Raw genomic sequence first — 19,942 nt, 5'->3', positions numbered from 1 at the left:
TCTATCAGGTTAACAAAAACTATTTGACAAAAGTCGTCAGTACATTTTTGACTTTTAATACTGAGCTAATTTCTGAGGTCAAAAACCTCTAACCCTGATCTCCTATCAGACATTTTGAATAAGCAGCTCTATTTTACTAAGTAAATTGAACACACAGGTAATCAGTAGTGTAGATAAAATGGAGCATAACATTATATCTGTTCTAGACTCTTTGTATGCCAAAAATTCAAAATTACAAATTATAATTTATATTTTGTTTTAATTATTGTAATGAATTGATGTTTAAAGTAAAACATTGTAATATGCAAAAAAGTAAGTTTTTCATCATTTTATATACCTATTGTGTTCAAAACATTATTCAAAAGCATTAATTTAGGTTTTGACAGTTTTCGACAATTTAAACCAGTTTTTGACGCTTGTCATATCAAAAACCTAACCTTAGTTAAAACAAACAATAAACCAAACATTATTTGTTGTTTTTCTTATCAATGCACTTATAATTAATCTTTTCCCGTTCTTTTCCTTACAAATTTATCATAGCCATCTCTAATTTTCAAGCTGACTTTTGACTCTTCACTGTGAAGTTAATTGAGGCATTTTCTTCCAGTCATCCATTTTCTAGCCAACATGATTTTCTACAACATTGCAACCATGACCTTTTGTGTTTTAATTTGAATGAGGTTTAAATATTGTTTAGCAGTATTTAAATCCATTTTCTCATAAAAAATTGTGTAAAGTATGATAGCAGGCATGTACTTTACAAAGGTTTCCAACAGATGACTGATGCAAAGATATATTTAGGAAACAGAAAATTCAACTGCTCTTGTGGGGAATCAAACTCATGTTCACTCGCTGGGTGAGTGCCCTAGGCAATGAATATTTTGATCTTTCCTTGGAGCTTGTGTGTACTGAACAGGACAATCGGACCTAATTCAGGCCAAAGCTCACAATTGCTGACACTGCCAGCAGCTGGTGACTTATCTGAGGATGATGTCACTGTCATCCATATGAAGGTTTCTAACAGCTGGCCAGGGTTGGTAAAAAAACCGGTTTTTTTTTGTTTTAAATAGTATTAAAACATTAAAAATAATAAAATTTCTGAAAAATCATTCACACTTTTAATAATTAATTAAACTAAAATATTTATTTATGTACTTAAGGGGTCTCACGACTCTCTATTCTCATATTTAATTAATCAATAAATATTTCTTACATTTTAACAAAAACCAAATTTGCAATTTAATTATTTTTTGCTTAACTCGATGGATTACTTCGTTTTTGAAAAAATTCTTTTAATGTTATTATCAATCATATAATATAAAAATGTTTTTTCTCCAGTTACTTTCAGTATGCTTAATTAGGAAGCTATTTTGCAAAAACTATAATAAAAATTAGGCGAATATAATGTATTTAATGAAGCATAAATAATGCAGATTAATTAACACGATGATTTACTATATACAGGGTAATTATAACTAAGGTTTGAATTTCAAACACTGTAAAAAAGAACGATTGTCAAAATGATTGTCAATGACAAAAAAATTCAATTTTATTTGATAAAGGGGAAAAAATACTTAAAAATGTAAAATTAATGACATCATCCAACACATGGGAAATTTGCTTGCAGAATGGAAACGATAGCCAGTCATGGGAAAATTATAACTTAATTATAGCATTGCACGAGTCCATAATTCACGGAAACATCACAAAAAAAATGAAGTAATTGAACAAATGACTACAACATACTTAAGAAATGTTAAATATGTTGCCCACCATGTTCTGGCTATGAGGTGAAAGCACAGAAATTCTTGTTCAGCAACAGATCAGAGTATGCCATGGTCATGATGTGGATGCGCTTGCAATTCACCTTTATTAAACTAAACGCACTCGCAGGTTAATATTCCTGAGGAACTTCTAACATATAGGGGATGTGCTGGAGATTGCACTTCGCCAATGGCATCACAACATTTTGAGGTGCCCCCCCCCCCACAGCCAGAAGTTTCAAGAGTCAAGATGCATCCTGTTATTGTTAAAATGGGTCTTCAGCAGCTGCTTTTCTGGTATTGCAATGTGCATCTTGATAGAAGTTGTTCTATCCACACACTGATGCTGTGGCCGTGCTGAAATGATGTGGTTGCACAAAATATATTATACTGCTGGCCAAGTACAGCATCATTTGCCAGTACAGCTACTTGCACATTTTGCACTACTTACACATTTTTCTTCTGCCAAAGAAATTTCCATTGCTTCAGGAGTATCCATGCAAATTTTCAAGTTATTCTGACCAGTAGTTGTATATATTGTATAGTTTTGGAATCAAAACTTTAATTATAATCACTTTGTATATAGCTGATTATTTTTCATAAATTTGTTACTACTATACAGTAAAACCTTGATTAAAAACTGGGCTTAAAAAAACAACTATTAAATATTAAGACTGGGAGATATACAGTAGATGTGCTACTTCTTTTGGGAAAGAAAATTAAAATGCCTGTGAGGTAATGTAACAACTAGTACACTAGTCTTTGTCCTTTAAGGACAGCTGGTATCTTTATTGGATTATAGGACCACCTGCCCCTAGCATGATGGTGTCACTACTGTTGCTGCTTCTTTGTGAAGGGAAAAAGAAATCCTGTGAGATAATACACCACTACATTTAGATGTGTGATGCAATCCTTATTCATGAATTTGCTTAAGATAGAGCATCAGAATGTAGCCAAAGGTTAGAAAATGTGGTAAGAATGAGAAATTTGGCTTCTGCATATAACTTTAAATAATTAAGATATTTCATGTGAAAAAATATATATATTCAGGACACTTTTATGAGACTTTTTGAAAAAAACCACTTATACCCTCTTATGCCATTTAAAGATATACCATCAGAATGTACCCTGAGAATATAAAATGTGGTAAAAATGAAAAATTTTGGCTAATAATAAACCAATACGATATTTTTCGAGGAATAAAATTATATTTAGGCCACTTTTATTTGATTTTTTGAAAAAAACCAAACTGGTTTTTTTAAAAAAAGGTTTAAACCAAACAACTCTGCAGCTGGCTGATGCAAAGATATACAGGGTGGAGCGTGGTAAATTGCTTTTTTTTCACGAGGTGGCTGTGCTGTTGGTCGAAGAGAGGAGAGAGTGGGCGTGGTTTATAGTGACCAACGGGAGGTTTGTATTTATCTGCTGTTCAGTTGCCATAATGCAGTGGACACGTGAGGAGCGCTCATTTTGTGTTGAAGTGTATTTCTCGAATTCCCACTCGATCATTGCAGTGCAGCGTGCTTTTCGTTTGCGATTTGGAGTTCCTCCATGCGGACATGTTCCTGGACAGCAATCAATTGTAAATTGGGTACATGCATTCAGAACAACAGGGGATGTGTCATCTGTACGAAGAGGACATGAGAGAAGCGTTACAACACCACAAAATGTCGAACAAGTTAGAGCAGCAGTACTGCAATCTCCGAAACGCTCAGCTCGGAAACAAGCACTTGCTCTTGGCATTTCAAGACGTTTTCTCCACCGGATTCTTCATAATGAACTGAAGTTTCATCCGTATAAAATGTGCGTGGTCCAGCAATTGTCAGTACGGGATTATGTAACACGAAGAACATCTTGTGCAGACATGATTGCAACCGTACCCCGTGACGCAAATGTGTGCTTTTCTGATGAGGCACATTTTCACCTCAGTGGGTGTGTAAACAAACAGAATATGCGGTACTGGAGCGAAACAAACCCCAGGGAAATTCACGAGAGACCCCTGCACTCAGACCGCATCACTGTGTGGTGCGCCATATCACAAGTACCCATCATTGGCCCTTACTTTTTCCAGGAAAATCATCGTGCTGTAACTGTGAATTCGGATCGTTGCTTAACTATGCTACAAGAGTTTTTCCAGCCGGCTTTCGAGGCAATGCAATTACAGGATACCTGGTTTCAACAAGACGGTGCCACTGCACACACAGCGGGCATTATCATGAATTTTTTGAGGCAAACGTTTCCTGGAAGGCTTATCTCTCGGATGGGGGATCTCAACTGGCCCGCATGCTCACCGGACTTAGCCCCATGTGATTTTTTTCTTTGGGGTTACCTGAAGTCGAAGGTGTATTGCAACCGTCCCAGCACCCTGGAAGACCTACAGAACAATATTGAGGCTGAAATTGTAAGAATACCAGAAGCCATGCTTGAAAGAGTGCATGAAAATTTCAGAAAACATCTGCAGCAGTGTGTGGATTGTGAAGGTAGACATTTGCCAGATACACTGTTTAAAACCATGTAATTAGAAACTTCAATTATTGTCCAATATGAGAAAAATAAAAATGTTAGTTTCTAAATGTTCATTATTTTTTTATTTCATTCCCAAATCAGCAAATTGCCGTGCTCCACCCTGTATTTAGGAAAGAGAAAATTCAACTGCGCTTGAGGAGATTCTAACCCACGTCATCTCACTTGCCTATTTCCATCTTTCCTATCTTTTCTAAATTAATCAAAACTGTGGTGAAAAATAAACTAACTTGTTTAAATAACGGTAAATTTTTTGCTCCTAATCAATATGGTTTCTTGGGAAAAATCGAGGTACCGAAAATGCTTTAATAGAATTCTGTAGGGTTGTGTACAAAAGTATTGACCAAAATAGACAAACTGTTTCTCTCTTCCTTTGACATCTCAAAAGCATTTAAAAACATCAATCACGAGATCTTACTTTATAAATTATATCTTAACGCTGGTGTTAGAGGTAAAATGTTATAATGGTTCAAGTGTTATCTAAATGATAGAAAACAGAGTTAAGATAAATGACTCTTTTAGTGAATAGCCAACTATAACAAAAGTAGTTCCTCAGGGCTCTATTTTAGGTCCGATTCTTTTCATCATTTTTATTAATGATTTTTATATGCTGAAACTCTTCGGTAAAATAATAACATACGTGGATGATTCTGTGATTCTCTATTCCTGTACTGAGGTACATTCGCTTAAAAGAGAGGTTGAACACGATCTTCTAATAATCAATGATTGTTTCAATAATAACGATATGAAATTGAATCTCCAAAAACTAAATTTATTTATTACAGCTTGCAGGGTTGTTTGGTTTAAACCAAGTGGTTTTTTTAAAATATGCAGTCACTTTTGGATTAGAACATCACATTTGGCAGAGCAATTCTTTACTTTTTTGCTCTGCTTATTCCAATTTTTTAAACATGATCATGGAATTAAAAATTGTCTTTATATAAAACATTTATTTTCTACCACCTGTCAGTGTTTCCTTAAGTGGGCAATATAGCGCTCCAGCTTTTTACTTCCAAAAACACCATAATCTCATTACCAAGGATCACCTATTACCACATATGTCAGTATTCATAAGTAAAAATTCAATAATATTCAAAAGTGTAGACAGTAGCATGATGCAGTTTTCCCAGAAATGCACAGAAAGACAGGATTTTTTTTTAATAATGAAAAAATTATTGCCATAAAGAAAGTTATATTTACCACAGACAAGAGGTATTTCAGTTGTCAGTAGTTTGTACAGTGGCTGATGTGTTCAAATAAATTCATATGTTCAAATAAAACATTTAACAGTTTGGGAATGACTACAGTGCCACCTGTCAGCAGAAAATGTGAATATTCTTGCAATAAATGTTCCATTACTTAAAAAAATACTATGCCTTTCTGTGAGAAATAAATCATGCTACTGTCCATGCATTCCTGTGAGAACTACATCATGCTACTGTCTATAATATTTGAATTTTAACTTTTCCTGTTAATTTTCAATAACACTGTAGTTGTACAGTATTCATCAATTGATTGGGGGATTATTAAAACTATATTTAGAAAAGTATTGATGTTGGAATCTTATCAAATGTAATAATATCTGTGATAGATCAAGTCTACTCTCACAAACCAAAGCCTACATTTTTTTTAAGGTGGAATTTTTTTCTGAACCTTTGAGAGAGATTCCTGTTTTTTAAAATTACAAATGTTTTGATCTTGTAGAACTTTTTATTATATACAAATAGAAATGCCTTAATCATTTTTGTAATCAGAAAAATGCCTTTGTTATCCATTAAAAGATGTTTTTGTTTTTTATGTAGAGTAGATAAGAACTTTTGTAGTAGATCAACTTTGACCAAGAATATTAAGAAGTCACCAACAAATAAGGCAAATACATGAAAAATACACAAACTCCTAATGCATTCTCTCTCCACTCACTAAGTCAAATAATAATACAGTTAGAAATTCATCACACACACACACATACACACAAATAATATTTACAGTTGAACCCAAATAGCTTAACATGGTATCATTTGATGTACTTTCAATGTTTAATAAAATTTCCATAACCGGTAGTATTAGTTAGCTAGAAAGGCAACCTAAAACACAAAATTTTGCACAGACTGAAGTACAAGAAATATGAAATCTCACATTCACAAGTCTCATAAACAGCTTTCAGTTTCGATAACAAGTTATCTGTCTGTCTGTCCCAGACAGAAGCAGGGGGAAATCACGTCTCTCCCAGATTTTGTGTGACACAAATATGGACAAGTTCGAGAGTAAGCTATTGAACGTCATGCCTTTCTCATTTTATCAGATATGTGGATGATACTTTTGTGCTTTGGGATGGTTCCAAAAATGACTTGAAACAATTTTTACTTGTTATGAATGACATAGACCCTCACGTTCAGTTCACAGCTGAATTTGAAACAAACAAACAAACTTTCTTGGATGCATTAATCACTAAACAGAAATCACATTTCCAAACCTGTCTATCGTAAGGCTTTCTCAGTCTCACTACCACCTCATTTTAGACCTTGCCATCCCATGCAACAGAAACTCTCGGTGTTTCGTACTCATGTAGCCTGAGCATTTAACATCTGCTCAGATCGGAACACATTAGACTATGAACTTGAAACCATCAGAGCAATTGCAAAAGATGGGTTCAGCACTAAGGTCGTTGATGAAATGAGTAGAAAATTCATGAAATAAACAAAACCACTTTAGAAAATATCACAGAGGCCATTCAAAGAAAGTGTAGTTGTACCTTACGATCCACTAGTCTCACTCAAGATCAAACCAATTCTCAAAAAGTTTAACCTAACAACCATAGATGTGCCTACTAAAAACTTTGGTTTCAAGCCCTCTAAAGATGTTGTACCACTGAATAAACAATGGGGCCTTTATTACATTCCATGTGGTGATTACCTTCTTGGTTACGTAGGACAGACAAGGACACTCATAAAAGCAAGATGAAATGAGCATACTCACTGTGTTAAGAATCTGGAATGTGAAAAATTGCCCATCGCTGCTCACTGTTGACAAGAGGGTCATAGATTTAAATTTCAGGAAGCAAGAGTTTTTCATAAAGTAAAGTCCACAGCTGATTTAGATTTCTATGAGGGCACATATATTTGAGCCTTCAAAAATATATTAGTAAATGACAATAAATCAACACCACCGAACTCAGCGCCATGGCTTAGATTCATTACTAGCAGGAATTCTAAGAAAATTTGCATAGACCAATTGAGTAGCTCTACTTTGCAAGCATCAAATCAGGATGCTGCATTACTCTTACAAGCAGGCTCACAGCTTCATTTTGACAAACTACGTTTGTAGTGAACAGACATACTTTTTTTCCGCTAAGCAACCGAGAGTGAAGATTTGGTATTCAATCCAAGTGGGATCCTCGGTCAGTGTGATAGGTGGTTAAATATCCTTTCCTCTGAAGAGGACATCCATTGGTGTCGAATTGCATTAGGAGTTAGTGTATTTTCTGTGTATTTGCCTTATTCGTTGGTGACTTCTTAATAAGAGTTTTATTTTCATTTTGCAAAAAATACATTATTTAAACTTTTGAAACACACTTTAGTATGAAGGTATTTTGTCAAGAGCAAACACAAGTGAACAAAATAAGAGAACTGACAACTCACTTCACGCAAAATTAATATGATTCCAGGAATACCACTTTCCTTTTCAACTGGACCAACATTGGCAACTTTTACATTTTCAAGATAAAACTGCAAATCCTGAAATACAAATGCTTGGCTAAATTAAACAGCATAGCCAGATCACACACATATGTTTACCGTAACACAATGAAGAAAACTAAAACACAATAGGCCTACAATGAAATGAAATTAAAAATAAGAATCCATTTGACGAGTAAGTAATAGCGTTTCCAAGCGGGAATTCCCGCCTGCCCATTTTCAGCTATTTTTTACGATTTCCTGTTTCTGAAATCCCAAGAAATGTTCCAGAGAATTTGGGGAAAATATGGTTGTAACACAGGAATACTTGCAATAGAATACAAAATTAATGAAAAAAAATCAATTGGGAATAATCATTGAAAAATTAATCAATTTTTACTCAATTTTAATAAAAACAGGATTTCCAGGGGCTTTTTAAAATTACAGGATTTCCATTATACCAATACCCTGTTTTTTAAGCAATCTTCAAGACAGACAAAAATCAGTATCTGGTGAAAATGCACAGTTGGACAAGGGTCCGAAACAATATCCCCACTTTATGGAAGAAAAAGTGGTTCGGGTATCTTTCATTTACTTTTTTTAAAAGTGGGGTGACCCTTGTCCACTTTTTAAATGCCGAAAACACCATTTTATAAGTAGAAGAATAATCTGTTCACAGTTGTATTACAACTCTCAAATGTTTGCACAGAGAAGAGGGAGAGGGTGCTGTCTTTTTTGAGGGGATATTTGGGAGAGAGCTACACACTTTTTAAGGAAGTCTTTAATGGCCAATGGTCTTTAATGGTCACAAATCAACACACTCAAAATTTTTTATCATGACTTGTAATTGCATGGAAAAACAAGTCAATGCCTTTAAGGTGGGGTCTAATAGTCCAAGGATGAATATGATGCAAACACTATTACTTGAAGATTCAAAAACGAAATCTGGAGAAATTCTCTAGTTATTTTGTGCAAAAAACATTAATAACTATTTTTATCAAAGGGATGTGTAAAATTTTTATCAGCCCAGTTATGAAAATATTATATTGGCAAACATATGTAGAATTAAAGCTATAGAAAAGGTAAGATACATATATTTTTTTGCTCAGTCTGAATTCCTGTATGCCAGGGATAAAGGCACCATGTCACAAAAGAGAAATTTTACAGGAGAGTCGTTTAAAGATTTCTTTTCAGTACAGTATGCCTTTCTATCGAACACATTTGTTTTAACATGTTATTTATTGAAAAAGGATTTAGTGTCCTTATACCTATGTGTAATGTGATGAAAGCACTGCAAAAATCAATAGAATTATCCCAATATAGATGAAAATGGACATAATGTCCTTTACCTCCAGCATACTGATTTAGAATATTCAAAGTAAGAAAACTAAAAAAAAGGTAAAATGTTATTGATAACTGTAGGAAAATTAGAGAAAATTCTCTCCCAAAGAAATTTTGAATTACTAACCTTGGAAAAACATTTTAAATCAATAAGAAGTTGATTTAAGTATCTGACTGTTTAAAACCTCATTTTGGAAGAGAAAATATTGTTTTTGTTTTTATTTTTATGGAAGGCCCATTTTTTGTGATTTTAAACCAGGCCTTGTTTTGCTTATGTTATACTTAGAACCAAAGTTACGTCTACTTTGGAATTGTGTTTTTACATCAAGTAATATGTGCATGAAAATTTGAAAAGCGTTTTGTGAAGAATGTTATTTCTGACATTTTACTTGAGTTTGAAACATATAATTTCTAAATATCTATTGATTGTATCATTGCAAAATTTTTATATTATATTTTACCATTTATTTATTGATGGTTATAAAACCAAAATCTAAGGTGTATTAAATGTATTTGTCTAATTGCAGTGTTTTATATACACGATAAGTTGACTCATATTTCCAAAAATTCCCATACAACTCAATTGTATATAATCCCCCCACACAATATTTCTATTTTGTATATTTTAATCAAATCAACCAGAGCAAGTGAACTCAATCCAATAAAGCTGATGCTGGCTTCTAGTCTGCAAGTTATCAAATCCATTTGCTCACCAATAAGGTGTTAAGTGAGATGACTCGCTCCGATGGATATTTTATATTTCATAATAAAATTCTCATTTTGTTTGTTATTTTTGTATCCTGTGTATATAATGACAAGTGTAAGATAACAGATGAGATGGCATGGGCACCCCCCCCCCCTCCAATTGCTTTTAAAATATACCTCCATCCTAATATGTGTACATTCATCCATCTTAACAAAATCCAGAAAATTTTCTCCAACTCCCAACCCCATCTCGCCTGAAATCACCACAAAATTTGTTAATCGTGACAGCACCCACTTGTCCAGGGAAAATATGTTGTAAAAAATTTGTATGTTTTTGACACAAAATAAAGTGTTCCGAACTTTGCCACGAAGCTGGGCTGGAAGAGATCTCAGCAACGGGATAAGTCCAGTGGTACAGTTCTGGCGTTCATTCAGTCAAGTTGGGGAGCTCCCTAACTTGATGAATACTGTACAACTCTCAACAATTGGTTGAATCTTTATCATATAGGGCTTTTGGCTGCTGACCAATTTGTTAAACAGCAAATCTTTAAAAATAAAAAATTCTGACATTTTTGAATTTAGGAGTATGATGGGTGTCTTTTTTTCTACCTTAACGTCCGGCTTGAACAGCCATGCTAATTAACATTCTACCCCACTGAGCAACGTGTGATGAATTGATGGGCTGGTCCTAAAAATAACCCTAGGTTTTGACAACTTTTAATAAAAAACAAGCTCTTCTTCCTTTAAAAACAGCACCCTTTGTATGTCAAAATTTAATTTGCTTTTCGCATTTGATTTATTGTATAGCAACTCAGTTTGAAAAAAATTATCAGTCTGTACAATTAGAAACTGGCAAAACCACATGATCTAAATTTGTATAAAAGATTATCAGTGCTGAATTAATTTGCCAAAAGATTCAGGATGACTAAGGAACAATTTCAAAAATGACTGTCTGTATAGAAAGAATTCAAAATTCTAATTTGTAAATTTTTAGGATGTTTTTGATAATTTAATGCCTATTTTAACATGCAGAATTATTCAGCCAGAATGCAAAAAAATTGTGTACTAGTTCATGTGAATTGTGTTGTTCAACCTATGGAAACTTTTCTTCAGAACAGCCTCTTCTAACAAATTCTAATGAAAGTAGATTACCCTAATTGCCATACAAATGATTCACAAAACTTAAAAAACAGTTTCATAACTGATGATCAGTAGTTGTTCTTGTTTCCATTAATCAGGCTTTGAGCATGGTCAAAAAATTCTACAGTGATGCCGATTCCAGAACTGTGGAATAATGTAGCAAGCTAAGATTATTAATTCTATGTGGATATTAATGATTAAGTTGCAATTTGTAGTCATTATACGAATCCAGTATATATTTAGATAATTCAAATTTTGTACAATTTGAAATTTTTTTCTGTCTTCGAATTAACAAAGTTCAACTGTATAACATAATCAAAGTATATTGGAGAATTATTTTTCTTACCAAAAAGTCATTGCCCCCCCCCCCCCACCCTAGAAATTTCAAAATACAGCTGCTACCTATTTATTAACAGGATCTATTCTGAGCACTGTCAGTAAGTTGAAATTGTGTCAATTTGGAACCAATCTATTATTTTGGGATCACAAATAGAGCAGGGGTGGGAAGTGACTAAGTCCATTTCGGAGCAGCTTTGGAGCAGCAAAATTCAGGATTCGGAGCAGTTTTGGAGCAGCAAATTCTGGATTTGGAGCAATTTTGGAGCAGCAAAATGTGGGATTCGGAGCAGATATTTATAAATTGGAGCAGTGAAATTAACAAGAATATTTTCGTTAACCCTCAACCCTTTTCAAAATAAAACTGCACTGTCTTTTGCTATGAAACATCTCTTCATCAGCTTGATTTTTGTTTTTGGTGTTTTAGGCTTTTGACACCTTGTTTGAAAGAGCGGCTGTCATAAAATTTTTTGCACCCGTCTATTTAGGATGATTTTTACTTACTGAGGGCACTATTTGCTGCCTTGAACAGCAGCACTTCAAATGAGCTAAAAAAAATTTTATAAGTTTTTAATTTTTTTATACTTGGAAAGAAATTGTTGCAAAATGGGAGAAAATTTCGGAAGTATCAACTCGATGTTTGGCGATTCAGCACTCATTATCTGGCGAGATTGGCGATCTGACACTCGTTATTTGGCGAGATTGGCGATTTGGCGCTCGTTATTCGGCAACATTGGCGATTTAACACCCGTTATTCGCCAAAGTTTCTAAACTAACATTCGTAATTCGGCAACATTGGCGATTTAACACTCGTTATTCGCCAAAGTTTCTAAACTAACATTCGTAATTCGGCGGACATGCGCTTTTTACTCCCGGAATGACAATTTTTTTCACGAAACATCGGGATTTAACACAATGACAATCGACTACAGTAATTTCTGCTGCTTCCAGTGACGACTTTTTTTTTAAACGGAAACACTCGAATTTGCACTTTAAAGCTGAAAGGCACTGCAAACCATCTTCAGTTCCACGATCACGGACAATATCGGGATTTCGCAATGGAAAGCCCGATCAGGGGCCGATAGTTTAAGTATAGTGGAATAAAACACACTCTTTTCGTAAAGAAACGTTTCGTGGCTAGCAGGAACAAAAAAAGTTTTGGCGTCCTTTCCGAAATTCCGGGCATACTGAAGCGAAATTCGCTATTTGGCGCAGAAAAATGCGAAAATACGCTATTGGAGCAGGATGGCGCAAGATATTAGTTTTGGCGCAGTGCGGCGCAATTGGCGCAGAGATCCCACCACTGATAGAGTGATAGCTTAAACTGAAAAAGAAAGATATGAAAAAGAAACTGTAGAGAACCAGGGACAGCTTAAGACAAAATTCTCACCCATGTGAAACATCATTCTGGCGTATAAGCTGCATTATTAAAATGACCCAAAAACTCTCAGTTGAGCTCCCAGCTAGATTAAATGCATCAAAAATTAAGTTTTCTGTATGGATCATTCCATGTAATACATTTATAGTTTCAATTTTATGAACAAAAAATTTTTATGAATTTTTTTTCTGGGTTTATTTTTTCCCTTCACCCCTGATTCGGCACCCCTCTCATAGCAGCACCCAGTATGGCTGCACAGGTCTTACAGCACTAGAGTCGTCCCTATGAGGGATCCTTTGATTGCTGGGCTATTCTCTAAGCACCATGTAAAATTTGAAATTCTAAGATTTACCAAGAGCATTAGTTGGGTTTGTATCATGAAAGTTTGCAAGTTGACCTATCATAAGTCAGAAAGTGGCTGTATGTGTGAAAAATCAGTTATTGGCTGAAAAAAAAGAAGGAATTACTTGTTTTTTCTCTAATAGGGTTGTTAATAAATGGAATAGCTTACCCCCGGAGGTAGTAAATTGTAACACAATTGGCACGTTTAAAAAGAAATACGATAAACATGTTGGGGTAAATCGAGAAGCTATCCATACTTAAAATAAGACAACCATAAGTATTCTTTATGAGGGCATTGTATAATTTTTATCACATGTGTATATATTGTTTATAATTTTTATTAATTGCATTTTTAATTGGGTTGCTGTACTTTTTAAATATATGACATCCATATTTGTTATGGGCATCTTTTTCTCAGCCACCTCGTTGGGAATTTTGCCAGTTGTGGTGTTGTATTTGTATATTTCAATGCCATTCAAAGGGTTGAAAGCATCAGGTACTTCCACCAATAGGAACATTAAATACATACAACTGCCTATAAAATGAAGGATATAATCAGGGCCGTATAGTGTGCTCTGGGCCAAATTTTTCTTGGGGCTCTTTAAAAGAGTTATTATTCTGCAAAATAAGTGTAAATTTTTGTGGGGACTCTGAGGCAGTGCTCTGGTTGCCCTAGCTTAGTTGGATATAATTCAAATTCCTGTTTCATCTAGTGATGCATATTTTTGCCTTCTATGACAGTGGTTTGAAACTTGTGACCTGCAGCTTAAAGGTTTGCTACACCCTTAGAAGCTGATGCACACTTTGAAAATCATCATTCTATGTTGATGTATGCAAATACAAAGGCCACCACAACGGACAAAATGCCCAACGAGGTGGTTGAAAAAAGATGCCAATAAAAAATATAGATGTCAAATATATATTTAAACTATATCAAAAATACAGTAACCCAATAACAGCAATAAAACCAATAATTATGATAAAATACAAATATACTGCCCATAAAAAAATTATGGTTGCCATATTTAACACTTTTGGGTCTAAGCCTGACTCGGGATGCTGTTTTTGTTCAAGGAAACAAGGCAGAGTCAGACTCAGGCTTAACTTTTAACTCTCAGAGGTATAAAATGGCTGAATATATATATGTGTTCCCAGTGTTTTTAAACATAATCTATAAATCTTCTAGTTCCAAAAAAATATAGATGGCAGCAGCCAATGAATGTAGCTTTATGAAACGACGTAGAAGTTTAGTTGAAACACATTTGTCTTCCTAGGTAAGATAGCCATGTTTGTTCATGTTTGTTGTGTTTCGCGATGTCTCATAAAAGATTTTTATCAGATGCTGATGATTTGGCTGAACTTAGAGATATATTAGCACACTATTCTTTGTCAGGGTTATCAGATTCAGATGATCCAGAATCAGGGTTGTTTGGTTTAAACCACGTTGGTTTAAACCATGGTATAAACCTTGGTTTTAACCAACTGGTTTTTTTAAAAAAAACCACTTTGGTTTTTTTCAAAAAATCAGATAAAAGTGGCCTAAATATAATTTTTTTCCCTGAAAAATATCATATTTGTTCATTATTAGCCAAAGTTTCATTTTTACCTTATTTTATATCCTTGGGGTACATTCTGACGGTATATCTTTAAATGACATAAGATAATAAGTGGTTTTTTTCAAAAAGTCTCATAAAAGTGGCCAGAATATATATATATTTTTCATATGAAGTATCGTCATTTAAAGTTATATATAAAAGCCAAAATTTCTCATTCTTACAACATTTTCTAACCTTTGGCTACATTCTGATGCTCTATCTTTAGCAAATTCATGAATAAGGATTGCATCACACATCTAAATGTAGTGGTGTATTATCTCACAGGGTTTCTTTTTCCGTTCACAAAGAAGCAGCTACAGTAGTGACACCATCATGCTAGGGGCAAGTGGTCCTATAATCCAATAAAGACACCAGCTGTCCTTGAAGGACAAAGACTAGTGTACTAGTTGTTACATTACCTCACATACATTTTCATTCCCATAAGAAGTAGCACATCTCCTACTGTATATCTCCCAGTCTTAATATATTCAATAGTTGTTTTTTTTATAATTTCACACACACACTGTTAAGCCCAGTTAATCAAGGTTCTACTGTATAGTAGTAACAGATTTATGAAAAATAATCAGCTATATACAGGGTGATTATAATTTAAGTTTTGATTCCAAAACTATACAATAAGTACTGATCGGAATGACCTGAAAATTTGCATGGATACTCCTGAAGCAATGGACGTTTCTTTCGCAAAAGAAAAAAGTGCAAAATGTGCAAGTAGACGATGCTGTACTTGGCCAGCAGTATAATCTATTTTGTGCAACCACATCATTTCGGCACTTCCACAGCATCAGTGTGTGGATAGAACTTCTATCAAGATGCACATTGCAATACCAGCAAAGCAGCTGCTGAAGACCCATTTTGACAGGATGCACCTTAACCCTTGCAACTTCTGGCTGTGGGGATACCTCAAAATGTTATAAACAGTGGTCAGATTGCAAACTTTGGTGAATTGTAATCTCCAGCACATTCGCTATGTTAGAAGTTCCTCATTCCTCAGGAATATGAATGGGGGAAAGGGGACGCGTTTGGTTTAATAAAGCTGAATTGCAAGCACATCCACATTATGACCATGGCATACTCCGATTCTGCTGTTGAACAAGAATATTTGTGCTTTCAGCCTCATAGCCAGAACACGCGGTGGACAACATATTTAAAATTTTTTGAGTAAGTTGTAGTTATTTGTTCAATTACTTCATTTTTTTTGTGATGTTTCCGTGAATTATGGACTCGTGCAATGCTATAATTAAGTTATAATTTTCCCATGACTGGCTATCGTTTCCATTCTGCAAGCAAATTTCCCATGTGTTGGATGATGTCATTAATTTTACATTTTTAAGTATTTTTTCCCCTTTATCAAATAAAATTGAATTTTTTCAGGAATATTCATGTCAATTTTCAAGTCATTCTGACAATCGCTCTTTTTTTACAGTATTTTGAAATCAGAACCTTAGTTATAATCACCCTGTATATCGTAAATCATCGTTAATTAATCTGCATTATTTATGCTTCATTAAATGCATTATATTCACCTAATTTATATTACTTTTATACTGAAAGTAACTGGAGAAAAACCTTTATACACTGCTGGCCACCCAAATTGCAACACCAAGAAAGACAAGAGATATCGCAATAATATTTATTTTGTAGATAACATGTTGACCAAGCATCAAATGATTAAATTTATAGACTTCTGTGAAGTGTGGTTTCTGCCAAAATCAGTAGCCAGAGTAGCCGCCATTGTTGGAGATCACCGCTGCCACACGCCTCGGCATTGATTCAAAGAGACTTTGGATGTGTTCTTGGGGTACAGCAGACCAAGCAGCTTCCACGCGTTGACAAAGTTGATCTGGTGTGGCAGCTGGGGATGTAATCTGGGTCAATCGTTGAGCAACCATGGACCATATGTTTTCTATCGGCGAAAGATCCGGAGAGCGAGCTGGCCAGGGAAGCAATTCAATCTGGCGATTGACGAAGAACCTTTGGACAATGCGTGCCACGTGTGGTCGCGCATTATCCTGTTGAAATATGGCTGTGGGCAAGCCCTGAAGGTAAGGAAGGACAACTGGCTCCAACACCTCGGAGATGTAGCGCTGGCTTTTTAAAGTACCGGCAATGCGTACTAGAGGAGTGCGAGAGTGATATCCAATACCGCCCCATACCATAATACCCGGTGCAGGACCAGTGTGGCGGTGCATAACGCAGCTGTTCAGCATCCTCTCTCCACGGTGTCTCCAGACTCGAATCCGACCATCGTGGTGTTGCAGACAGAAGCGTCACTCGTCAGTAAAGACAATTTCATTCCATTGTGCCGTCCACATCCTTCTTTCATCGCACCATTGGCGGCGGAGACGTCTGTGGTTCTGCGTCAAGGGTAGACGAAGCAATGGACGTCTTGCGGACAGACCACTCTGCTGTAAACGCCGTCGAATGGTACGCGCAAACACTGGATGATGCGGTACAGACTGAATGTGCTGTGCTATGGTTCGTGATGTGGCTGAGCGATCCGTCACTGCCATACGCACAATACGCCTGTCATCACGTGAAGTGGTGCACTGAGGTGGATGCGATCGAACACGTCGGTCCGTCGTACCCTCCTGCATCCAACGATCACATATCCGCATTACAGTTGTTTGGTTTCGTCCAACACGACTACCGATTTCCCTGAAAGATAATCCACAATCTCTGTAGGCCACTATCCTTCCTCTGTCGAACTCGGATACTTGATCAAAAGATGATCGTTTTTTTGAAAAAACCACAAGAAAAACACAATTGCCGTACTTCAAATCGTCGAAATCTCCAAGCCTTAAATAGCACTTTGAAGTGACGCCACAGGCGCGCGTGATGTGCGTCTGCGCTGAAATTCTAATCATTTGCATATCTCACCTCCGCTAATGCATGTTGTAAATTTCATATTATTTGCATGCTTCCTTCAGGGTGTTGCATTTACGGTGGCCAGCAGTGTATATTATATGATTAATAATAACAAAAGAATTTTCAAACACACAGTAATCCATTGAGTTAAGCAAAAAATAATTAAATGGCAAAATGGTTTTTGTTAAAATGTAATAAATATTTATTGATTAATTAGCATGGGAATAGTGTTAATTGCATTAATAAACATTTTATTTTAGTTAATTATTACAAGTTTGAATGATTTTTCAGAAATTTCATTGTTTTTAATGTTAATACTATTTAAAACAAAAAAACCGGTTTAAACCAAAAAAACCTGGTTTAAACCAAAAAAACCGGTTTTTTTACCAACCCTGTCCAGAATACCCGCCTGCTTGTTTAAGGGATTCAAAATCACAGTTCTCAGATGATGACGATAGCACTGGTAAATATATTTGATTTTTTGCTTTTGAACAAAATTTTGTGTATATTACTTATTTTTTCAAATGTTTTAGGACATATATTTTATAAAATTATTATTCATTTAAATGATGAAAGGAGTAACGGAACAAATCACAGGAAGAAACTGGAAAAAGATTGAGGAAAGAAACTCCAACTTATTGCGAACGTTGTGGTGTTGCTGTGTGCATAAATGCGTGTTTTGAAGTGTACCATACTAAAGCAAATTTTACAAGATATTTTTTTTTAAATAAAAACTATTTTTAGATATTTGTACAACATTTGGGTAAGTTTTATTCAGAATTGTTTGTAATTTTATGTTGAAAAATGATTTTTTTCTTATGCGAAACTTTTTTAAAACTCTAAAACATACTTTTTTAAATTATTTCTCATTAAATATTAATTATTAGTACCTTTAACTAATTGCTATGTTATGAAAGAAAAGAGTTTGAAATCTCTAGCTAAAAAAACTGTTAAGATATATATATATTCAAAGTATTTAAAAAAAAATCATGAAAAGCACCAAAAACCCTCAGTCCACAGGGACAAACATAGTTGAAATAGCTCAGACCCGAAAGTGTTAAGCATGGATAGCTTCTTGATTTATCCAATATGTTAATCGTATTTCTTTTTAAATGTGTGTCAATTGTCTTAGAATTCACAACCCTATTACAGAAAAACTCCCTGCAACACACCACAACCTAGAATTACCCCTTACCAATCGATACTGGTGTCCCCTTGTTGAAGCAGTTGATTTTTGATGTATTAATAACTAGTGGTCCATTTCATCCATCCTGTTGAAAATTTTAAACACTTCATGATATCTGTCTGTCTTTATAGTTTAAGCCCTATGTGCTATCAAGTGCACACATGGCTCTTCTATGCACCTCCTTGATCAGGTCAATGTCCCCCTTTAAGTATAGTCTCCAAAACCTGATGACATACTCCAATCCAGGACGAACTAAGCCACAAAAAAGTGGAAGGATCACTTTAGGAGAACGCAAAGAGACCTTTTTGAAAATGAAATCCAGTATTCTATTCAATTTTTTTGGCCACGCTGAACATGTTCAGAAAACTTAAGATGCTCGTGAATGAGAATTCATAAATCGGTGATTCTAGTTACAAAAATATATATTTCTTAAAAAACCGGGTTTTTGTTTAAACCAGGGTTTTTGGTTTTAATAGCATTTACATTAGAAACAATAAAATTTCTGAAAATTCATTCAAACTTCTAATAATTAATTAAAATGAAATGTTTATTAATGCAATTAACATAATTCTCATATTAATAAATCTATAAATATAGTGAAACTCTCCTAGGTGGCCAACCCTATTCCCCGGCCATCCCCACTTTGCAGCCAGTTTTTATTGGGACAGACAATAGGCTCAATAGACCTAATACAAAAATCACCCCCCTATTCCATGGCCACCTCTGTATGCAGTCAGCGCCCACTTCCTTTTAGATAAGAGTTTAAAAAACACGTTTTTGTGAATTTTTTCTTCCTAGTACATTCAGAACTGGAAGTTCTTTTTCTATAACCTTATAATCTTTATATATCAGCATATTTCAGACCTTATATATCGGACCTTTTCAGATCAATCAAATTTTCTGTTCATGTATGACACTAACATACATTGGAAACATTTGCAAATAGGATGACAAAGGCTAATGCTATACGGTTGCTGCTAGCTGGTGAAACAGTTTAAAAATTTGCTCCTGGGATGGCAGGGTAAACCAGACAAATATAGTCTATGGTTTTTACTGAATAAGTAAAAGATGTG

The 19,942-nt window shown here is 34.8% G+C and overlaps 1 protein-coding gene across 2 annotated transcripts in view; it reads right to left on the bottom strand.

Annotated features, from left to right (window-relative positions):
• Positions 1-19,942, bottom strand: part of LOC149073515 (TBC1 domain family member 15-like) — a 196,274-nt gene that overhangs the window by 167,297 nt on the left and 9,035 nt on the right. For both annotated transcript variants that reach the window (XM_089247174.1, XM_089247173.1), the window contains exon 3: positions 7,925-8,020. In XM_089247174.1, the coding sequence (XP_089103300.1) occupies positions 7,925-8,020 (96 nt within the window). The remainder of the gene's footprint in view (positions 1-7,924; positions 8,021-19,942) is intronic.

The sequence above is a fragment of the Pholcus phalangioides genome, unplaced genomic scaffold, assembly GCF_987345545.1.
Source record: "Pholcus phalangioides strain wild (caught in Gottingen) unplaced genomic scaffold, Ppha-v1.0 ptg000017l_1, whole genome shotgun sequence".
NCBI lineage: Eukaryota > Metazoa > Arthropoda > Arachnida > Araneae > Pholcidae > Pholcus > Pholcus phalangioides.
This window is presented reverse-complemented; position numbering and strand designations above follow the sequence as displayed.